Raw genomic sequence first — 23,023 nt, forward strand, 5'->3', positions numbered from 1 at the left:
TTAGAAGATTCAACTAATTTTTTTAAAAGTCAGTTTAATGTCATTTGAGTTTAAATGACTTAAACATCCAAGTTGATTGTACTTACAAATGTAAGGCAGGATTTTTTTTTTTTTTTTTTTTTACAGTGTGGAGCTCATAAATTAATCTGTGCACTACAAAGATAAGTGGATAGATAGATAGATAGATAGATAGATAGATAGATAGATATATAGATAGATAGATAGATAGATAGATATGGGATTTACAGTGGGAAAATATGTGAACTGAACTATGAAATCCTCACATCGCAGTGACATCATCGCTCTTGACCATCCAACCAATCACGTCCTTATCCTGTCGCATACAAAGCGTTCACAGCCCGCTCCGGAATCCCGCGACACCATTGGCCGAAAGACATGCCAATCACAGGATTATCCGCTTCATGGTAGGTTGGTACAGACGCGTTTAGAAACGCCCAAGCAGGAGTCCGCAATTACCGCGTTTTGTTTTATCATCACCCTACAGACGAACATTATGACGTCGTCATGAGAAGCGCACGGGTATTCCGTGGATTCCCTTGATAGACAGATCGCTTCAAATATTTTAAGATTTTTTTTTCTCCAGCAGCGGCTTTGTTGAAGAGATGCACTTGTGATTTTTGTCAGACTGCATCCGTTTCCGACTACAGCTATGTAGTTTCCACTTCTATGCCTTTTATTATTAGTTAAAGTTGCGGTTAAGTTGCATCTGCATTGCATTCCTCTCTTGTCCTGGACTGAGGAACTGGAGTAAGAATGGGATTGCCTGCGTTAGAGTTCAGCGACTGCTATTTGGACAGCCCGCAATTCCGAGAGAGGCTGAAGTCTCATGAAATGGAATTAGAGAAGACCAATAAGTTCATCAAGGAGCTGATAAAGGATGGGAAAGCTTTAATTCAAGCCCTGAAAAGTAAGATGTGTTTGCTTTGCTTATGAATGTTGGGGGCATGTACTTTGTTTAATCTGTAACAGATTGCTTATTACACAAGACAAGGAAACAATTTTCCATTAATATGAGTAAGTGATTGTTTTATGTCAAGACATAGTAGAGAGTTTGACATTTGTAAAACTACCTTTAAGTGTGTTTCTTTTGAATAATCATGAATTATTATCACATCCAGTTGCCCCAAAAAGTCACACTTAAAAATGTCTGAATGTCATTTAGCCTACATTAAACAAAATAGCAAACTAAAGGAAAAATTCCCAGGGCTATTTTTTTGTTGTTGCAATTATTTTAATTACAATTAAGTCATTTCCCTTCAGGTTTACACGGGTGTTCTTGCAGAATACTAGCAGAATTCATTAACTTTGAACAGGTTCAACTAACATTTCAGAAGTGCATCACACAGTCGCAGTGACCCACAGATACACACACCACTCCAGAAATTTCCACTCCACTCCCCATTACCTTTCAAAACAAACACACCAGTCTGACCTAGCAGAACAAGTGCTTACTAGAACTTACATCCAGTCCTAGCAGAATTAATACCAAACCGGCTCTCTGTGTTGACCCAAGAGACATGTCCTAAGAAGTAAGGTGTTGAATACAATACCGAGGCGTGTCACAGCTCCCAAGTTTGACAGCTTCAAATTCCTCAGGGTTTGTCATATAAAGTTGTATAGCTGGAAAAGCCTCCCCTTTGATGTGGTTTCTAATATTGGAATCATCAGTTTTAATGTCATTTGTCAGGGCAAGTCCTGAATAATCCCTGAAAATGAAGATGTTTGCTTGTTAAGTTTCTCTTGCTTCTCTATTACACTTTTTGCTGTTATACAAAATGTATGAATGACAAAATGTATGAGATTTCCACCAATTTGCCTAACATAAAATAATTACAACAAGTCACTGTGTTGGATTTCACACGAGACCAACCCCTCCAGTCCTCTTTATCCATTGCTGATGTTTTGCTCCGCTCAATAGCTTATGCGATGTGTGACCTGTCATGAGAGAGACTTGCTTCATAAATACTTAACACACTAACTTGTTATTTTGTGTCAACATAGAGCTTCTTCCCACAGTCTGAGACCTGAAATCATGTTTAATACCCCCCACGAACAATAATTACAGGTCTTGTACTCCACACAGATGTATTTTTGATATCCTAATTGTCATTAAAAGACAGAGAATGAGTTGAGGTAGGTTCAAAGGTTATAAGCATATGTTCTCAGCAACTCATGTTTTGGCAACACCCAAATTATGGCACGAGGAAGGACTGTTTTATAGGGGAAGCATGTCATTTTTTTGACATGCATGGTGTAGGGTAACAGTAATTGCTACGGTATTGTTATTTGTCTAGCTATTGTTTTTCCACTAGGATATTTTGGTCTTTATGGGTCAGATCCTATCTTCAATATAAGGATATGGGATTTAAATACAATTGCGAACCAAGTCTCTCTTTTTTAAACATAAAGTTAATGTGTATACCAATATCACTGCAGTCACATTACTTCTGAATGATTCTGGCTTGTTAAGTTGTGAATTGGAGTTTAATCACTATTGTTTGGTTGCTATGTCCAAAGGATAGACAATTCACACTTTTTGTAACTTTGTTACTCATTATTTCACAATGCCTGAATTCCCTATCGGTCTACCCTTCCTCTTTTTTTCTTCTTTTTTTTTACTTATGTAAACGTGTGTACGAGATTGCCTTGCTTTACTCATTTGTGATTTGCGTTGACTTTTCTCCTCCTGTCCTGAGGGCTGATCACCTCTGAACCTGTCGAACCGTGCGAATGGCTGCTCTATGTCACTCTCTCAGTTGGGCTTGATCTATGAGCCCAGATCTGCAGTACGGTTTGAGCTGTGACTGATTCACAGAAATCAGGACACCGTGACCTTCAATGGGCCTGTGCATTGCTGCAACACACTTTTTAGCATGAGAATGCAGCTTTTTCCTGGAATCATTTTTATGTTTTTTGTTGGTTTTTTGGAGTGACTAACATAATGTTGTGGTTCATGGATTGTTGGAAAGTCAGGGTGCAAATTTACTGAGGGGTCTGACCCCCCTAAATAATGTTTGAAGGAGTTATAAATAAAATCAAATACCCTGCAGTCAACAATTTTATCCCTTAAAACTCATCTTTGAGTAATCAAAATGACATATTTAAACGTTTTTTTCTTTACTGTAAAAATAATTTCTTCGTGCCTTAAAGGGATAGTTTGCCTAAAAATGAAAACTCTGATTACATTAATTACATGAATGAACATTAATTACTCATTCTCATGTCGTTCCAAACCCTTAAGACTTTATTCATCTTCGGAACACAAATGAAGATATTTTGAATGAAATCGGAGAGATTTCTGCCCTTCATTTTGACAGCTATACGCGATTATCACTTTGACGCTTCAAAAAGTTCAAAAAGATATCTTAAAACTAATCCATATAAATTGAGTGATTTAGTCTAATTTTTCTGAAGAGACTCGATCGATCACTTCATATGATGATCAGATTTAATTTAGGCTTTTATTCACATATAAAAAATCATTAACTGGAAGCTCAAGCATGTTCTCTTGACATGTGAGAACCAATGAGGTTCATTCTTGTGTTACGCAGCACGTTTGAGCTTCAGCAAGATCCAATGAGGTTCATTCTTGTGTTACGCAGCACGTTTGGGCATCAGCAAGAACCAATGAGGTTCATTCTCGTGTTACGCAGCACGTTTGAGCTTCAGCAAGAACCAATGAGGTTCATTCTCGTGTTACGCAGCACGTTTGAGCTTCAGCAAGATCCAATGAGGTTCATTCTTGTGTTACGCAGCACGTTTGAGCTTCTGCAAGAACCAATGAGGTTCATTCTTGTGTTACGCAGCACGTTTGAGCTTCTGCAAGAACCAATGAGGTTCATTATTGTGTTACGCAGCACGTTTGAGCTTCTGCAAGAACCAATGAGGTTCATTATTGTGTTACGCAGCACGTTTGAGCTTCTGCAAGAACCAATGAGGTTCATTATTGTGTTACGCAGCACGTTTGAGCTTCTGCAAGAACCAATGAGGTTCATTCTTGTGTTACGCAGCACGTTTGAGCTTCTGCAAGAACCAATGAGGTTCATTATTGTGTTACGCAGCACGTTTGAGCTTCTGCAAGAACCAATGAGGTTCATTCTTGTGTTACGCAGCACGTTTGAGCTTCTGCAAGATCCAATGAGGTTCATTCTCGCGTTACGCAGCACGTTTGAGCTTCAGCAAGAACCAATGAGGTTCATTCTTGTGTTACGCAGCACGTTTGAGCTTCAGCAAGAACCAATGAGGTTCATTCTTGTGTTACGCAGCACGTTTGAGCTTCTGCAAGATCCAATGAGGTTCATTCTCGCGTTACGCAGCACGTTTGAGCTTCAGCAAGAACCAATGAGGTTCATTCTTGTGTTACGCAGCACGTTTGAGCTTCAGCAAGATCCAATGAGGTTCATTCTCGCGTTACGCAGCACGTTTGAGCTTCAGCAAGAACCAATGAGGTTCATTCTTGTGTTATGCAGCACGTTTGAGCATTGTAGAACATTTAACATATATCATTTAACATATCTGAAATCCTAGCCCAGTTTCAGTTAAATTTAGGTTTGTCTAAATTAAAAGAAACAAGTTTTTAAAACTCAAAACAACAAAACAATTGAGATTACTTAAAATGTGTCAGTTTTGTGAACTCAAAAGAAGAGGAAAGTTCTAAATACTCATAAAAGTTCATTTGATTGAACTAATTTGTTTAATTTAAGTTAACTCGACTCAAACCAATTCATTATTTTGAGCATTAGGGTTTATAGTAATTGGTATGATTAGCCTTTGGCTCGACTACATTATCAAACAGCTAATAATGTGTTACTCAAACCATGTTCCCGTTCGCCATCTCCGAGTCAGAGAGCTGCCTTCTAAAAATCAGCATCTTTAGAAATAATGATAGGAAAAGCTCCGGCCCGCAAGTTGACGGGATTGGTTACAAATTTGTCACGGATGGGGAGAGGGGCGCTTTTGAGACTGCCTATGGTATACTGCAGTTTTAATGAGAAAATACTGCACATGTTTTGTCTTAAAGCATATTACATTACCACACATACATATAACAACATTAAAAACTTGATTTTCACCACAGGGGGCCTTTAGAAAGTTGAGTTCACACACTGCAGAGTGTTTCACAGGTTATGAACGGAAAGAGAACATGCTCCCAATGGATGAGGCTGTTTTCACACTGCACAGCTGTGAATGGGGAAAAGATACATTCGGTAGTGCTAAGTGAGGGCACATCCACACATTAATGCATGAGAGGAGAACAAAGAAACAGCGTGTGTGTTTTGCTTGGTTTGTGCTGTGTGAGGAGAGGGCTGGAGGGGAAATTAGGGCAGCCTCCGCTTGATAATTATTGTCGCTCTATAATCTCAGCCCTCTGTGTCTCGAGGCAACCTACTGTATCTGGCGTAGCTTCAGTCTGTCGCTTTGAGCATGAGTAAAGCAGGATTATCGTTTGTAGGATTATCACATATCCTCTTTAATAAAGAAACTCTGATATACTGTGAGATTGTAATTGCATGAGGTGTGCTCTTAAACCCAGGATTACTATCAATCAATAAATCAAGTGTCTTTGATGGAGGCTCTCTATTACTATAGTAAGTGATGGTGTTGCCTCCAGATGTATTAATAATGTATGGTTGGCATGTTCCCTCTCTTAAATTAATTTGTCCTCTGGCTGGTAATTGGAATACATAGCCAGTTGCCTTAAAGTATTATTACTGGAGAAATACTGTATATTATGAAATATAAGTTTGTAGCATGATTATTACTATTGCTCATATTAGGTCATATCGCTAAACATAAGTTTTAAACTTTTTTTTTTTTTTTTGTTACTCGTCATCCTGTGCCGTCCATCTATATTTGATATATTTTCATTCACATTTTCTTCAGTAAAGAAGATATATCGGATCCACATAAGTTATAGGCTGATAATAGATGGTTGATATTGGATTTACATGCTCATTTCTATATTTTTACATTTAGATTACAATTGCTGTCATCTAACACTCACATAAAGTTAATCTTTAAAAACACCTGCAATGTAATTGCTCTTTTAAATATAATCTCTTGCTCGTGTCAAAATGAAAATACATTTATATTTTTAATTTCAATTTTTCATACTGTTCATTATAATGTTGGGATTCCTAAATTCACTTGTAGTTAGGCCTATTTTAAATGAATTATTTTAGTTTTTAGTGTTTTATTTTTAGAAAAACACAGTATTGAATTTTAATATTGTCCATTCATTGTTTATTGGCCACAGCATGAAAATAATTATTGCCTTGTCCTATTGGCCAGAATTTTAACATTCGGTGCATCCTCAGAAAATATATAATTTTTTACTTCAAGTGTTATAAGCTTGTGTTGGTCTTTAGGTTTATAATAAAAAGTTTGAGGTTAAAGGGAAAAAAAGCAAGGGGAATCATTATGACCTTGTTGGGTTCATTTTAGACCATCATGCAGTGGAAAAGGGTATAGAGCACTACAGTTTTCAACATCCTCTTTCCAGGCAGGAAAAATAAACCATTCAAGACTCTTTAAGAATGTTCCAGGTTTTAAATGTGTGTGTGTTTTTTTTATATATGCTGTTGCTAAAGCTTAACTTGTATTGAAGCAGCAGCATTCCTGAATGTTTAAGGCCTGCTTCTTGGATGCAGAATTTAGCCTATAATCATTTTATTTTCTGTAGAGTAAAAAAATAAAACTGCTGCTCACAGCTTCTTTGAAGTGTCAAGAGGCATAACATTTGTGGAGAAGGGGCAATATATTGACTCATGGCTACTTGTTTGTGGTTTTAGGCCGTCTGCTCTGGGATATGCTGTGAAGTACAAGGCCTTTAGGTAATGGGCTGTGTTTCAGGAACGCTCCACACTTTTGATGCATTGGTCTTTGCGCACACATTCTCACTGGCTAAGACTTCCTGTTTAGTTCAGTGCTCCACAATTGAGTGGCCACTTTGACCAAAACATCCTTCATGAATTCACAGCATGTGTCACAATCTCTCCATGCTACAAATTGAGCAACCAATCTTGTCATCTCTGTCAGCCTCAACTGGGTCAAGTTTTAATTTGTACATTTTAACATTTAATTTTTTCTGCCTTACAAAATGAAATAGATCACACAAGCATAAAACAAAATCTTTTGTTATTTACTCACTCTCTTGTTGTTCCAGGCAGAAACCCAACCTGACTTTCTTTGTTCTGTCAAACACAAAAGGAGATATTTGGCAGAATGTTTAAGCTGTTAAAGGGATAGTTCACCCTGAAATGAACATTAAGCCATCATTTACTCACCCTGGTGTTGTTTTAATGCAGTATGTACGGTGGCCCAGTAGTGCACAACACAACGAAATTTAAAAAGCAAACATAAGTTCACAGCACAACGAAATTAAGCCACAACACAACGGAAATGAGCCACAACACAACGGAAAATCTACAACACAGCGGAAAATCTACAACACAACGAAATAAAGACGCAACACAACGGAAATGCTCCCGACCACTAGAGGGCTCTCGGAGCGCGATAAAGTTAGTTTTCCTTGCCATTGTTCATTAGAGAGTCAGCAGTCTATAAAAATATATCAACACCACGATTAGTTTTAACAGTATGTAGCTAACCATTGTATATCGACATTTATAAATTCAAAATCACCTACGTGCATTATAGCTGCATATTTATACTCTAGAATACTTTGACGCGCTACCACAGCGCATGATCCCTGAGGGAACGTCTGCCAATTCCTCCAAGTTGTTAAAACGTATAATTTGTATTAATTAAAATTACTTTTAACATTCAAAAACAACACATGTTCAAAATCCAAAGCTTGATTGTATTTGATAGTAGACTGATTTAATACAGGTGACTTTTTTCCAACACCCTTCATGTATTTACAGTAAACAATTATTTTTTTTAGGAAATTTCTGTAAAAGTTTTTTTTTCTTTTATCATGTTTCAAAGGTTGTAGTTCCTATTAACCAGACTGACTTACAACAGGTGAAATTGTGCCAATAGCTCCCTGTATGCACAGTACTTTTTTATACAAACATTAGGCCTAAATTATTTTTTTTGTATTTTTTTCATGTCACAAAGCTTGTGGTTCCTAGTGACCAGACTGACTTATTACAGGGGGAATTATCCCAATACCTTCCTATTTCACCAAATGGTTTATATTTTTATTTATCAAATTATATTATAATAAATTACACGTTTTAACCACTTGGTGGAATTGCCAGACGTTCCCTTATGGATCATGCGCTGTGGTAGCGCGTCCAAGCATTCTCGAGTATAAATACGGAGCTATAATTCATGTAGGTTATTTTGAAGTAATATTTTATGTCGATATACACTGTTAAAACTAATCGTGGTATTGATATATTAAGACTGCTGACTCTATAGAACAATGGCTAGGAAAACTAACTTTACCGGGCTCTGAGAGCCCTCTAGTGGTCGGGAGCATTTCCGTTGTGTTGTGGCTTTATTTCGTTGTGTTGTAGATTTTCCGTTGTGTTGTGGCTTGTTTCCGTTGTGTTGTGGCTTGTTTCCGTTGTGTTGTGGATTAATTTCGTTGTGTTGTGGCTTAATTTCGTTGTCTTGTGGCTTAATTTCGTTGTGTTGTGAACTTATGTTTGCTTTTTAAATTTCGTTGTGTTGTGCACTACTGGGCCACTGTAAGTATGCCATGGCGCTAATAGAGTCTCACAAATGTACAGTTGAGCGCAAAAGACCAAGGTCAGGATTTCTGTTAAATAGTACATTCGATTTTGGTTTGTTTTTCACTAAACCCTATCATATACCCACAGAACACTTGAAATATTGGGATAAAAAATAAATAAAAAAAAAACCTTGATGCTGCTCGCTATTCGCTGCTATTATATGGACGAGTACAAGCGGGAGATTTTTTAAATATTCTCCTTTTGTGATCTGAAAAAAAAAGAAGGGCATACGGCATCAGAACAACCCCAGGGTGTTTCTTAGAGGTTGAATTCATATCAAAATCTGCCAAACTTCCAATACTACTTCTGAATAGGATGTCTACTTCATAAATTGTATGAAAATTGTGGAAATAATGGTTCAGATCACTCAAACCACATATGGAAATGGAGGCGCCCTTATATGGGCAGTAATGGAGTCTGGTTGTCACCTAGTGAAAAAGTTTGGTACTGCGCCCAAACAAAATCTTACTGAAAGCTCATTTTTTGAGATATCAACCTAAAATTTGTTCAGATATTTGGCTTAGATTTTTTTGCAGTTTTAGAGTCCAACATGTTTTGAAAATATATATTTTATATACATATGAATAATACATTTTTTTACATTGTACATTCATTCATAAGCTCAAACTTATTCACTTTCTTAATTTATGTACACTTAAGGGGTTAAACCTTTGACAAAATCACACCAGAACATTTAAGTCTGAGTTGATTACAAATATTCAAATTTATAGTTTGCATATAAACACTGATGTCTACAGTAGCATTTACCTTTTGAAAATAACTTAGCGCTTCAAATAACGATTGTATTGATCACATTGTCAATGTCAATGTGATCAAAACATTGTCACATTCAGCCATTAAGTCACTGAATCATTCGTTCAAGAGATTCGTTCAAAAATGCTGATTCATTCAATAATGAAACAAGTGAAGTATTTATGAGTGTCATTGAATCATTCCTCCAATCCATTTTTTAAAAGTAATTCATTCTAAATAATTTAACCTTTTTAAATAAACTGCAGCAAATAATATTTTGTCAGAACCTTTAGTAAATTACATGTTATTTAGTTGTCTGTTCAGAATCATGGGAGTATCGTGCAGCAAACTCTATTTAAAAAAAAAATATATATTCTCAGTTTATCCAGAATTGTGCAGCTCTAACACATCTTATAACTCTGCTTATGCTCTTCATTATAATTTTTAATAAAGAGCAGCTTCAACATTCTTCAAAATTGATTCATTAAAGAAAGACCACCATACAGGTTTATAACAATATGAGAGTGGGTAAAGGATGACCGAATGTTTTTTTTTTTTTTTTTTTTTAACTAATCCTGTAATGTCGAAACAGAACCACCTCAAAAGTAAAACGATGCAGGAGCTCTAGATTTCTTGTCATGAACCTGACCTGTGGACTTGGATGAACTTTTGCTTGAACATGACCTGTGTTGACTCAGGCTTCGGCAGGTTTCATTGGTGAGCTTTGCCAGGGCTTTTTAATTAGAGAGCCACAGCAGTCAGGGCTTGAGGAACCATGTGTGGTTTGGAAGCCAGCTCAGCCTGTGTGAGATTTTGTGTGCGTGTGCCACATCTTAAGTTCTGTTACACATTAAATTGATCTTATTTTAACATTCTCCTGGTGTACCATAAAAGTTAATGAGTGGAGGGCAGAGAGAGGACACAGGAGATGTTTTCTTGGATTGCTTCATGACTGTGTCCTCATTGCTTTCCAGCTGGTTGTGAAATGCATTTAGGTACTGTACCTGCACAGGAAATTATTCCAGCAGTTCAGTGAGTTTAAAGGAATAAAAGAGCCAAAATAAACTTTTGAAGCCTTTATATTGGATATTCCTTTAAGAAAAAAAAAAAAAAACATTCTCATATTCTACTATAGAATTGTAGTACTGCTAATATAATAGTAATACTAAAACTTGAATTAGAACATGGATAGTCCCGGTCCTTGATTCTGAACCTTGTGATATGGACCTAAGGGTCTGGAATAAATAATGAATTAATAATAATACAAATAATAAGCACTGTGAAGCCAGAGTTTACAGTGAATTTAGTTGTGGGGCTTCTTGGGGCTTATTGCTTTATTAATCACATTTTTATTTTTAAAGCAACAATCAAATAAAAAAACAAAAAACTATAAGGCAGTTTTTACATCAACTTTTCAAATTATGTTTCCAAATTATGTTAAAGTCCCCCTGTGGTGTAAAATCCAGCTTTTAATGTTGTTTATGTCTATGTGGTGTTTTTAATGTGCTTTAAGACAAACCATGTGCAAATTCATAAGTCGACACCATTGCTGAGTATTTTCTCCTTAAACCTGCAGTGAACCAAAGACAGTCTCAAAAACATGCTTTAAAATCGCTGGTGTTTCTTACGTCACAAACGACCTTGTAACCAATCAGGTCAACGTGTGATCGTCAGCGAGTGGATCTCTGAGCTGGTGTGAGTGAGTGGAGGCGGGGCTCATTTGCATATTCATAGAACCGCGTATATTAAATGAGCTAAAGGTGTAGAGTTACATTCAAGCAATTTTAAGGCATGAAGAAATTGTTTTTTCAAGGAAATAACGTTTAAATATGTAATGTTGATGATCAAAGATGAGTTTTAAGGGATAAGATTATTGACTACAGGGGGACTTTAAAATACATTAAACAATGAAGACAAAAGGTTCAAAATACAATGCATATGTAATATATTGTGCACAAAATTATCAAAATGCTCCTCTCTAGAGTTATTTTTTTCTAACCAATTAACAAGCTTTGGACATTGAATGGCTTTCTTGAGGTAAATGTAATGTTGCGTCACTGTTTATTGATGCTCTATTGATGTCTTTCCACGGTTGAAACAGTGATTGAGCGTTTTAGAGTTGTACTGCTTTTTGCTTTTTTATCTTCTGAAGTTCATTCATGTTTATTGTTTGTGCTATAACTATAGGTTCACTTTGTGCTCCGTGCTGCCACTTAATCGGAGTCAAAAACAGCGATCTATCACACCAAATTAAGGAGTGCCAAAACCACATTTATTGTTTGAATTTCATTATAAAATTGACAGAATTTGAAAGATCAAACTTCGTTTCATATCAAAAGTAGCAAAGCACAAAGCTTATTGTGATTATTGGATGGTGACATGTTTACCTGTTGTAGCTTAGGGTATGTTTACACGTCAATGATGTACTAAAAACAGAAGATTTTTTACTTTGCATTTTTGTGCGTTCAGACGACAACGTTGTCAAAACGATCCTCATTCACACGGATCCACAAAATGACTAAAAACGTATTATGCTGCCAAGCCAGTAGTTGGCGATGCTACTTTGTAGTAAAAACACTATGCGCCTGAGTTTTGAACACATAATATGCATGACGTCACCGTTTTCTCAAATTTGCGAGGTTGTAGTTTACATGGAGACGAAAATGGTATCGTTTTCAAAAACTTGCACTTTGAAATCAGTTTTCAAAAGACGGACACTAACACAGTCAAAATGTGCCATAGAGCGGTGCAGGGATGACGCTTCTTCAAAGTTCGTGTTTTTGGTATGGGTGTGTGTACTTTATGTTGTAGAACAAAACTTCAAAGTATCATCAAGTTATGTTTACCACAGCACAGACCCTATTTTAGTCATAAATTGAAAACCCCCATTATAAAACCCCATAGGATAATCTCGAAGGAACCAGCGGCGAATTACTTTTCCGGGTTCTGACGCCATCTCTGCACAACTCTATAGGAGAAGCGCAATTAAACGTTTGACTGGCTTTCACAGACAAACAAATGTCACGTCATCCAAGATATTCATGTCTTTCTTTCTTCATTCGAAAAGAAATTAAGGTTTTTGAGGAAAACATGCCAGGATTTTTCAACGGTTATCAACGTCCAAATCAAAATTCAAAAGTCTAATTCAACCCGAAGGTCCAAATTGCAGTTTCAATGCAGCTTCAAAGGCTCTACACGATCCCAGCCGAGGGATAAGAGAAACAGAAAAGAGAAAAGATCGGGATTTTCCCAAAAAAATAACATTTATATACTTTTTAACCACACATTACGTAATCACGCTGAAATGTCACGCGTCACAAGTGTTTACAAAGCGAACGTGCAAAGACTAAGTCAAACGCCTTTTACAAAATATAAAATAATTAATAAAAGGTAAAACAACGATGTTGGACGATTTAGAAGTTCGAGGAGAAAATGAGATTGAGTTTTTCGCCTTACCCTACATTTTTGTGTTGAATTGTAGCATTGACCGCGTGACCTTTCCAACGTGATTATGTAATGCGTGAAGTCATGGATGTGCAAGACGAGCATTGGTTAAAAGTAGGGCTGTCAAACGATTAATCGCGATTAATCGCATCCAAAATAAAAGTTTGTGTTTACATAATATATGTGTGTGTATGGAGTATAATTATTTTCTATATATAAATACACACACATGCATATATATATATATAAGAAAATGTGTTATTTATATATAAAATATTTATATATAATATAAATTATATATAATATAAATATATATATACACAGTATATACATGCAAATATTTCTTAAATATATACATGCATGTGTGTGTATTTATATATAGAAAATAATTATACACCGTACACACACATGTATTATGTAAAAACAAACTTTTATTTTGGATGCGATTAATCGCGATTAATCGTTTGACAGCCCTAGTTAAAAGGTATATAAATGTTTTTGCTTTTTTTAGAAAATGACCCTTATTCCTCGGCTGGGATCGTGTAGAGCATTCGAAGCTGCATTGAAACTGCAATTTGGACCTTCAACCCGTTGGTTCCCGTTGAACTCCAATACATGGAAAAAAATCCTGCAATGTTTCCCTCAAAAATCTTAATTTCTTTTCGACTGAAGAAACAAAGTCATGAATATCTTGGATGACGTGGGGGTGAATAAATGATCAGGAAAATTGAATTCTTAACTAATCCTTAAACAAAAAATGGGATAAAACACATTTGCTGATACAGACAATATTTTAGCTGGCTTCTACATGTCTTTGAGCTCTTTTATTGTGACTCGTGTTTCACAGGACTAATACTTGATGTGCTGGTAAAGCGTTTTGAGGTCATGACATAGTATTTTTCAAAGAAAGGGTGAAAATAAGTCTTTATTTGATAATCTGCCCTGTAATCATAATTTGTTTTGAAAAGGAATAAAAGTTGTTTCCGTTTTGCTGCCTCTAGTGTTCATCTGAAAACTGCAGTGAATTGTATAGGTACGTCTTTGGAGTTCTGCAAACATGTTGGTAGAGGCTTGCTTTTCCAATGGACCTGGGTTGAGGAGAAGAGTGTTGAAAATAAGCTTACCTCAATGAACAGTTTACCAACAAAATGGAAATTCAAACCCAAGTTTTGGCCTCAAGCGGTACATATAATTCCATTCCATGAACTCTGACTTGTCTGACGATGAGTAACCACAGTAACTAATAGCATGGTATCATTATACCACAGGCTCTGTTTAAAATAACAAGTGTCCAAATGGTTAAATGTTCTCTTATATGTAGAAGTGCAGCAAGGCGTAGAACTTAAATTCAGTTGGCCGAAGCACTTCTGTGTTTTGCTCACAGCTAATTGCAACCCGCCGCACTTGGGCTTCATTAGCGTGTTGCTGAGACTTGCTGTAGGTGTCACGTTCAGCATTTTCCAGTATTTGCTGTCTCATTGGTGAGGAAAGCAAAACGCAGGTGTTTTTTTGACATGTAATTCAGACAGATGTTGTTAATAATGATTTTTCCCCATCATTGTGCCAAATATTGCCTGACTGCTCCACAGTCAGGCCTTTCACTGTCTGTTATACAGTAAAAACCTCTCTTTGGCTTGGTGACGGCACAGGAACAAAGTGGAAGTGGGCGTTCAGGCATGAGACAGTACTGATATTGCTAAGAACACAGGCCTTTGTTCCATCTGACAATCCCAGAAAATGCTGTAAGCGCTTTGGAATTTCGAAACGGATCTCTCTGAATTCTGCGTAACTGATGGATTTAGAGATGAACATTACTGTTTGTTCTGTGATTTTTGCCTGCATAATATGTATATTCTTTCTCTTACTCATCAGTAACGTGATCCACAGTCACTGTCCCAAATTCCTCTTTTCTAAAGCTGTCAAATGTGTGGGCTTTGGGTAAAGTCCCCTTGGGTTATTTAACTCTCTCTGTGTCTTTCTGAATGCTGACTATTGTGGCTCGAGGCTGCTCTCTCATGTCCTAACTCGATGAGTGTAGAACCAGTGAGTCCCCAGGAGGAGCGCAGTAAGACAATGGGCCAGTGTTAGCAGGGCCTGGCTGGGCCGGACAGAACCGTTGAGGTCCAGATTGCTTGGAGATGAGGCAGGAACTTGAAATGTCCTGCCAGTGATCGATTGGTGATTAAGTTCTTCTCATTAAATTTTCCAATGAATGCTTGATTTTGCTGCTTTAGGTTACAGTTTACACTTTAAACCAAAGACTGCAGGCTCAACCGCTAAAGTTAAATCTGAAAAGCTGCTGATGTTAGGAAGAACCGTTTCAGACAGGCTCTAAAATTATTAATTAGAGAGAAAAAAAAAGCACTGTTTTCAAGTAGTTTATTGTCCTCAACTTTTGATAGGTGCCTGAAATTAGGACATTTAAGTAGCTTTTATAAACGTGCCTTAGGAAAAAAAAAACAAAAAAACATTACTGGTGTGCATCTTAAGAAAAATCAATGGCATTGACATATGAAACAATGAACCAATCAGAAAGTGACACAAGGAACAAAGAACCAATGAAAACAAGACACATGAACAGGGGAAGCACATGACAGGGTCACATGATGGGGTCAAGGAAATCACATGACAAACCTGGAACGTGACACTGGGAAAACTTCAAAATAAAAGACATGGACATGAAACAAAACTAAAAAAACAGACATGACACATACTAAAGCACATGTAAAGTACTTGAGGTAACACTTTATTTTACAGTGTATTTGTTTCATATGTTACATGTACTTACATTGTAATAACAGCAAATTATGCATAATTACATGCAATTAATCAACCAGATCCTATCCCTTGCCTAACCCTATAGTAAGTACATGTTGTTAATTACTATTTAACTATTACTATTTAAATATATAGCCTAATTACACTGTAACAATGACACCTTAAAATAAAGTGTAACTGTACTTGATATTACATTTAAAGGCAACATTTTAAATATATTAAACTGTGACTTCATCATTACAATTGTGTAATTACAAATATACAAATACATGACAGACAAGTTTCAATAGAAATTACGTTTAAAATATAAAAAAAAAAAAAAAAAAAAAAAAGAAGTTTTTAACAGGTGCATTTAAAGATATACTTCAGTCTATAATAAAGTGTCCAAAAACATTACATTTAGTTTGTGCTTAAATATATTCTTTCTAAATATATTCTTTCTGTAATAAGTACTCTTTTTTTAATATGCTAACATGTACTTCATCACAAGGGTTCTCCTAGTCCCAGGTAAAAATGAATCCCATTTTCTAGTGAGGGAATTGATGATTTGCTGGACTGAGGCAGTGTGAAAGGAATTGACTCTGCAGGTCCTTCTGTGAGGGAAACGGATGAATAATTAACCAGGATCGTTGACTGGGCTGCAGAGAGTCTGTCATCGGCTCTTATCTTCTCTTACAGACTTTTACTGGCCGGGCCATCAGTTTTAACAAATACGCTGTGTCAGCAAGCAGTCACAAGGGGCGGCGATCAGATACCTGATCCCTTTCAGCCACAACGCAACTCTCATTACTGTACAGACTAAAAGAATTCTTGTATAGAATGTGAATTCATAGGGGAAGGGGAGCTTTTCTTGCTCAGAATCATGAGATTGAAGCTAGTGAATAGATTAATTGACTACATAATGTAGGATGCACTTAGCTGAAATGGACATAATATATATATACATTTTCAAGGGTAAAAGTAGTAATTGTATTGAATGTGCAATAGTAGTGTACGTCAAATCATATGAGAATATTTTTGAAGAAAAAAAATCTGTACTTGCATATAATATAATATTAATGAAATAAAAGGCCACTTAAGTGTAATGAAAGACAGAACAATTTAATGACCGAGTTTCTTAACTCACTTGAGTAGAATTGTAAAAAGTGCACTTTGTAATAATGTCAAATTAAGTTTTACTTTAAAGTACATTATAAATCATTTTTTAAAGAAGTACACTTATTTTGATGTGTTGACAGTGACATGTGTTGACACATACTAAAGTAATGTAAAGTACTTAATTAGAAATTACATTTTTAGAAATTCTATTTTACACTTTAACCATATTTCAAAGACAATATAATTATGAAATTGCATTTAATGTACTTATTTGAGTTATATAAAAAAAAGCACTCTTAAAGGGTTAGTTCACCCAAAAATAAAAAGTATCCCATAATTTACTCACCCTCAAGCTATCCTAGATGTATATGAGTTTCTTCTTTCAGCCAAACACAATCGGAGTTATATTAAAAAATATCCTGGCGCTTCCAAGCTGCCGCTACATCCTACGTCATGCGTCGGGTCAGAGGTCACGTGATTCGTGACTACTGTTACCGAAAGCCAGTGATTATAGTTTATAAAGTTATAAATATGGATATTTTTCTTACAAATGCCCATCACTTCGCTTCAGAAGGCCTTTATAACCCCCTGGAGCCGTATGGATTACTTTTATGATGGATGGATGCACTTTTTTGGACATCAAAATCTAGGGTAGCATTCACTTCCATTATAATAGAAGAAAGTCTGAAAAGAAGCTGAAAGAAGAAACTCATATACATCTAGGATAGCTTGAGGGTCAGTAAATTATGGGTTAATTTTTAGGTGAACTAACCCTTTAATTGAATGCTAATCGCATTTAATATAAACTTAAACTAGAATACATTTAGCCTAATTGTAAATAGCTTTCAATGATGTGTCCGAAAACATATTTTTTTATTATATTATTTCATAATATGTGAAGACTTCAGATGCAAAAGCCTCTAAGTGCCATCTGAAATTTTCTTCTAGAATGATCATTTTTATCAAGCTTGCATGTTTATGTTCAGTTATTTCACTTAAATGGCAATGAAAATGACCTATTAATTGTCAGTAAAGTGAAATTACTGAACTTAAATATACAAGCTTGATAAAAATGCTCATTTTAGAAGGAAATTTTACATGGCACTTAGAGGCTTTTGCATCTGAACTCTTCATGTACTCTTTTTTAAAAGTATGCTAAAGTGTACTTCTTTTTCCACAAGGGAAGATTATACCACACTTGTTTTTAAAGAATTTCATTTTTAATTAGGCTTTTTTCCTTCATTATCTTATCAGGGCAGCTAGTGTCACCCTGACATTTGGCTAAAAAGAGACTTCAAATAATTATGTGCATTAATGATCCACCTTGCTTTTTTAACGTCGCTCTAATGTAAAGGCAGAAATGATAGATGGGTCCCCCCCCCCACCACATGATCTCGGTGGTCTCTGGAGGAGGAAGGGCTAATGGCTGTGGACTGTGAGCAGGGATGGCTCTCCGCATGCCAACTCAAACAAACCACAACACACTGGCAATGAGAGGCATGCTCCGGGACCGTTTCCCTCTCGTACAGCTCCAAAAATAACCCCTGCTGACAGTTTTTAATCTCCACACAACCCCCTCTAGGCTCTAGGGGTTCGAGGAATACTGTTGGCCAGAGAGATTTCTAAAATTCAAGCCTTGTGCTTGTTTTTCAAAGAAACTGTGAAATCTGGGAGCGATTTGTAGACCAGCACAGAGTGATCTGGTGATTAGCACCTGTGCATGGATCCAAAACCTCAGCAGCCAAGACCTTGCTTAAGCTCAGTATTGACAGAGCTTTTCTTGATGCATAACCTTATTAAACAGTTTACAAGATGAGATGCATTCAATTCAAAATGAGTCAATTCACAGTATATATATAAAAAAAAAAAAAAAAAAGATATCCAAGGCCAGTGCATTGTATAAAAAATGTCAATCTTCCATGTATTATTGTCTCATAAACTTCATGGGATCATATGATTTTTGCCTTATATAATTTCAATGTGAATACAATGAACAAAGGTTCATATTATATTGACTTAGCCTACATGAGTTTGGGGAAGGACTACCTGATTGTTTGACTAATGTCAAGGATAAGTATTTGTGAGACACGTTTAAAACAAGTTTACTGACATCATTTAGTGGCACAGAAGTTACACTGTAAAAAGTGACAACCTGCAGGAGAGAGCTTTTCTACATGATCTAACCCATAAAAATGAGTTTTATTGAAACAGGGTGGATTCAGTGATGTTAAAGGGATAGTTCACACAAAAATGAAAATTAGCCCATGATTTACTCACCCTGAAGCCATCCTAGGTGTATATGACATTCTTCCATGACAAGTCCATTCAAGTGCATCTATCCATGATAAAAGTGTCCCAAACGGCCCCGGGGGACAGGGGCGATTCCAGGATTTTATAAATGGGGGGGCACAGGGGGGACCAAGAACCAGTGAGGGGGGGCCCATGGGAAATCAGAAAATTCAACTGGAAAAACTTCTCCTAAAGTAGAACAGTCTTTTTTTTTTCAATTAATGATTATGCAGTCTTTACTTACATACATCATTGTTTATTCTTTCAAGCAGATATATTTATTTATATGAATTAAATATAATTAATCTTTATTAAAGCTATTATTAAATAGCAGTGAATGCTTTTATCTTTTTATTTTGTTGTTTGAACAATATTAAGTGTACAGAAGGCATTAGGTTTATTACGCACTGTCACTTTAAGACCGAGTGTGCAGATCCAATTGCACTGCTAATGCACATCCGATATTCTCACAACTGTACGTTCTGTAAAGACATAACCGACTGTGTTTACGTGAATACTCTCAAAAACGGACATGTTGTGTGTATTTGTCCATTCAGACGCGAAAGAGAGCTCAATTCAGTCCTTTGCGCGCAGCGCGCGTAGCTGTCTATGTGCAGGGCTGCACTCTTCGGGTCGCGCGCGCGCGTGTGTGTGTTCGTACACAGAAAAACACACCGAATAAAGCTCTCTTTCGTCACTCTTATTCAGATCTGTCCATATGTCTGCCCTTCTCTTTCTCCCAGACGTTTACATTTTTGAACGATTTGTGAGACATGCAGCATCAAGCGCATTCCAACTCGTGTGCCGCTGGGTAGATCAGCACGTTACAATTCAAATGTGCGCATCTAACGTACCACAAACGCAAATCAGTTCTGACTGGATCTCTTCCCCAATCCCTCCCTAACATTTTCGTCTATTTTTTATTCGTTGACGAAAATGTCAATACATTTTCGTCATAGTTGTCGTCATTTAAAACTGTTTTTGATATAGTTATCGTCTCGTGTTCGTCTGTGAAAAAATGGCGTTGACGAAAATAATGGCGAACATTTTTCGTCAACGAAATTAACAATATAATATACTGTGATTGAATGTGTATACCATAAACAGTGACATGTCGAGGTGTCTCTCTCCTGACTCCTGTTTGAAAAACGCGGACCAGAGATTCTGCTCCTGCGAATCGCAAATCAAGCAGTGATTGACAGCGCTCTGATCCAATGGCGTTGGGCATTGTCATGTTGACAGTAAATCTAGCCCAATGATGTTGGGGGGGCACCAGGGGGGGCCAATCATATTCTAGGGGGGGCCGGTGCCACCCCGTGCCCCCCCTCTAGACACGCCCCTGGCATCAAGCGCATTCCAACTCGTGTGCCGCTGGGTAGATCAGCACGTTACAATTCAAATGTGCGCATCTAACGTACCACAAACGCAAATCAGTTCTGACTGGATCTCTTCCCCAATCCCTCCCTAACATTTTCGTCTATTTTTTATTCGTTGACGAAAATGTCAATACATTTTCGTCATAGTTGTCGTCATTTAAAACTGTTTTTGATATAGTTATCGTCTCGTGTTCGTCTGTGAAAAAATGGCGTTGACGAAAATAATGGCGAACATTTTTCGTCAACGAAATTAACAATATAATATACTGTGATTGAATGTGTATACCATAAACAGTGACATGTCGAGGTGTCTCTCTCCTGACTCCTGTTTGAAAAACGCGGACCAGAGATTCTGCTCCTGCGAATCGCAAATCAAGCAGTGATTGACAGCGCTCTGATCCAATGGCGTTGGGCATTGTCATGTTGACAGTAAATCTAGCCCAATGATGTTGGGGGGGCACCAGGGGGGGCCAATCATATTCTAGGGGGGGCCGGTGCCACCCCGTGCCCCCCCTCTAGACACGCCCCTGCCGGGGGATAATAAAGGCCCACTGATGCGAAGCGATGCATTCTTGTAAGAAAAATGTCCGTATTTAAAACTTTATCGACTAAAACCCTAGTGAAAAAAAGTATACTTTATTGTATTTGAAATATATTCCCTTTTTCAATAGTACATTGCAAATAACAAAAATTGTAATATCTTTAAAAGTGTATTAGCATCATGCTTTTACCTATTTTCACAATACAACTTTTAACACACTTTAAAATAATTTTACTTTATACTTTTATTTTCTAAAAATATATTTGAGAAAAATATACTTCACTGAAAAAAATGATTTGTTGAATTTAATAATTTTTTTTTATGGTAAGTGGTTGCACACAATTGATTTTAGCTACATTTAAACAAATGCATTAATTTGAACTTAATCAATTTTAGTTAAACTCAATGCATTTGGTTAAATGTAGCTAAAATCAATTGTGTGCAACCACTTACCATAACATTTTTTATTAAATTCAACAAATCTTTTTTTTTTCAGTGTTGAAGTGAAAATTCATTTTATTTTTTAAAAGTGTATTTATTTGCACTTTATTAAAAATATATTTTAGGTATATTTGAACTGTGTGCCGGAAATGATCATTGCATACAAGTATACTTTCAAAATACATTATAGTATACAATAGTATTTTGTACACTAGTACACAAAAGTACACTAAATACACTTAAATGTATGCGTTACTACAATTTAATTACAACTATAATATATTTAGTACAAAATTAGTTGTTTCAAATTAGCACATTTCACGTTAACTGATCATTAACACACTTGAAGTATACTGATATTTAGTCTGGCTGCAAGTATACTTAGCTTCTTTTTTTTTTTTTTACCAGGGAATAACTAGCTTCCGGCAGATGGCCGTACGCAAGTCGACTTACGCTAAAAGAGTAACGCTTGACGATGTATGACGTAGAATGTAGGAGTAGCATAAGCTTTGACGCCTCTCGCGGTTCAAACAAACAGGGCTGGGCAACCGTGTTCGTCATTACATTGTGCGTAATCGATGCGTACAGCCGTCTGTTGGAAGCTAGTTATTTTAGTTGATAAAGTTTTAAATATGGATATTATTCTTACATGAACGCATCGCTTCACTTCAGAAACCGCCAGAGTCATGAGGAGCACTTTTATCATGGATGGATGCGCTTTGATGGACTTCCAAAGACATACAGCCATTCACTGGCATTATAAAGCTTGGAAGAGCCAGGACATTTTTTTATATAACTCTGATTGTATTCGTCTGAAAGAAGAATGTCATAAGGGAAGAATGTCTAGGATGGCTTCATGGTGAGTAAATCAAATTATTTTTTGGGTGAACTATCCCTTTCATTTTTTTGACTTAAATAAAAACAGTCAATATAGATGTTACCAATTTTAGGTTACCTTTTTTTTTTTTTTTCAGTCACTTCAAGCACCTTTAAATGCACAGTAGCCAAAAACAGACTAACGGTCACGTGTGTAAAATGATTTTGGAAAATATGTCAATTTTAGGCACAAAAACGTTATTAACAATATATATACAGTATTAATATTATATTGTACAGTATAACAGTATAATTTAACAACATAAGTCTGCAGTTTCTACAGTTTTCTTTTTCTTAAGTTTGAATATCTCAATATAAAAATTAAGTATATTCATTATTTTGCTCTATAGCAAACATAATGATGGCCAATTATTTTTTAAAAAGTATCATTATTCTAACGTTTAGAGATGCTGCAGTCTACACTTTTCTTTTGCTTCATTTTAATAGCTCAGTATATAAAAAAAGTATATTCGTTTATTTGCTGCACTGTGAATTATTTGACAGTACATTCAGGCAACTAGTTACATTACTTTCACAGTAAGTTACTGTATCATTTTTACAGTAAATAATTGTAAAATGACCGCTGGCTGTATACTGTGACCTCACAGTAGTGATTCCATTGTATTACCGTGATTTAGCAGTATGCTCCTGTAGAATTTCTGTTTTTAACTGTGAAGTTACGGTTAATGCCATCAGATTAC

General features: G+C 36.2%; 1 protein-coding gene across 5 annotated transcripts in view; it reads left to right on the forward strand.

Moving 5' to 3' along the window:
- Positions 1-379: 379 nt before the first annotated feature.
- The window catches only part of LOC307144557 (rho GTPase-activating protein 26-like), a 120,844-nt gene continuing 98,200 nt past the window's right edge, over positions 380-23,023 (forward strand). For all 5 annotated transcript variants that reach the window (XM_079847008.1, XM_079847010.1, XM_079847009.1 and 2 more), the window contains exon 1: positions 380-928. In XM_079847008.1, coding sequence (XP_079703134.1) covers positions 775-928 — 154 coding nt within the window. In that variant the 5' untranslated portion in view covers positions 380-774. The remainder of the gene's footprint in view (positions 929-23,023) is intronic.

Source organism: Squalius cephalus, assembly GCF_949319135.1.
Source record: "Squalius cephalus genome assembly, chromosome: 17".
In the NCBI taxonomy this organism is placed as follows: Eukaryota; Metazoa; Chordata; class Actinopteri; order Cypriniformes; family Leuciscidae; genus Squalius; species Squalius cephalus.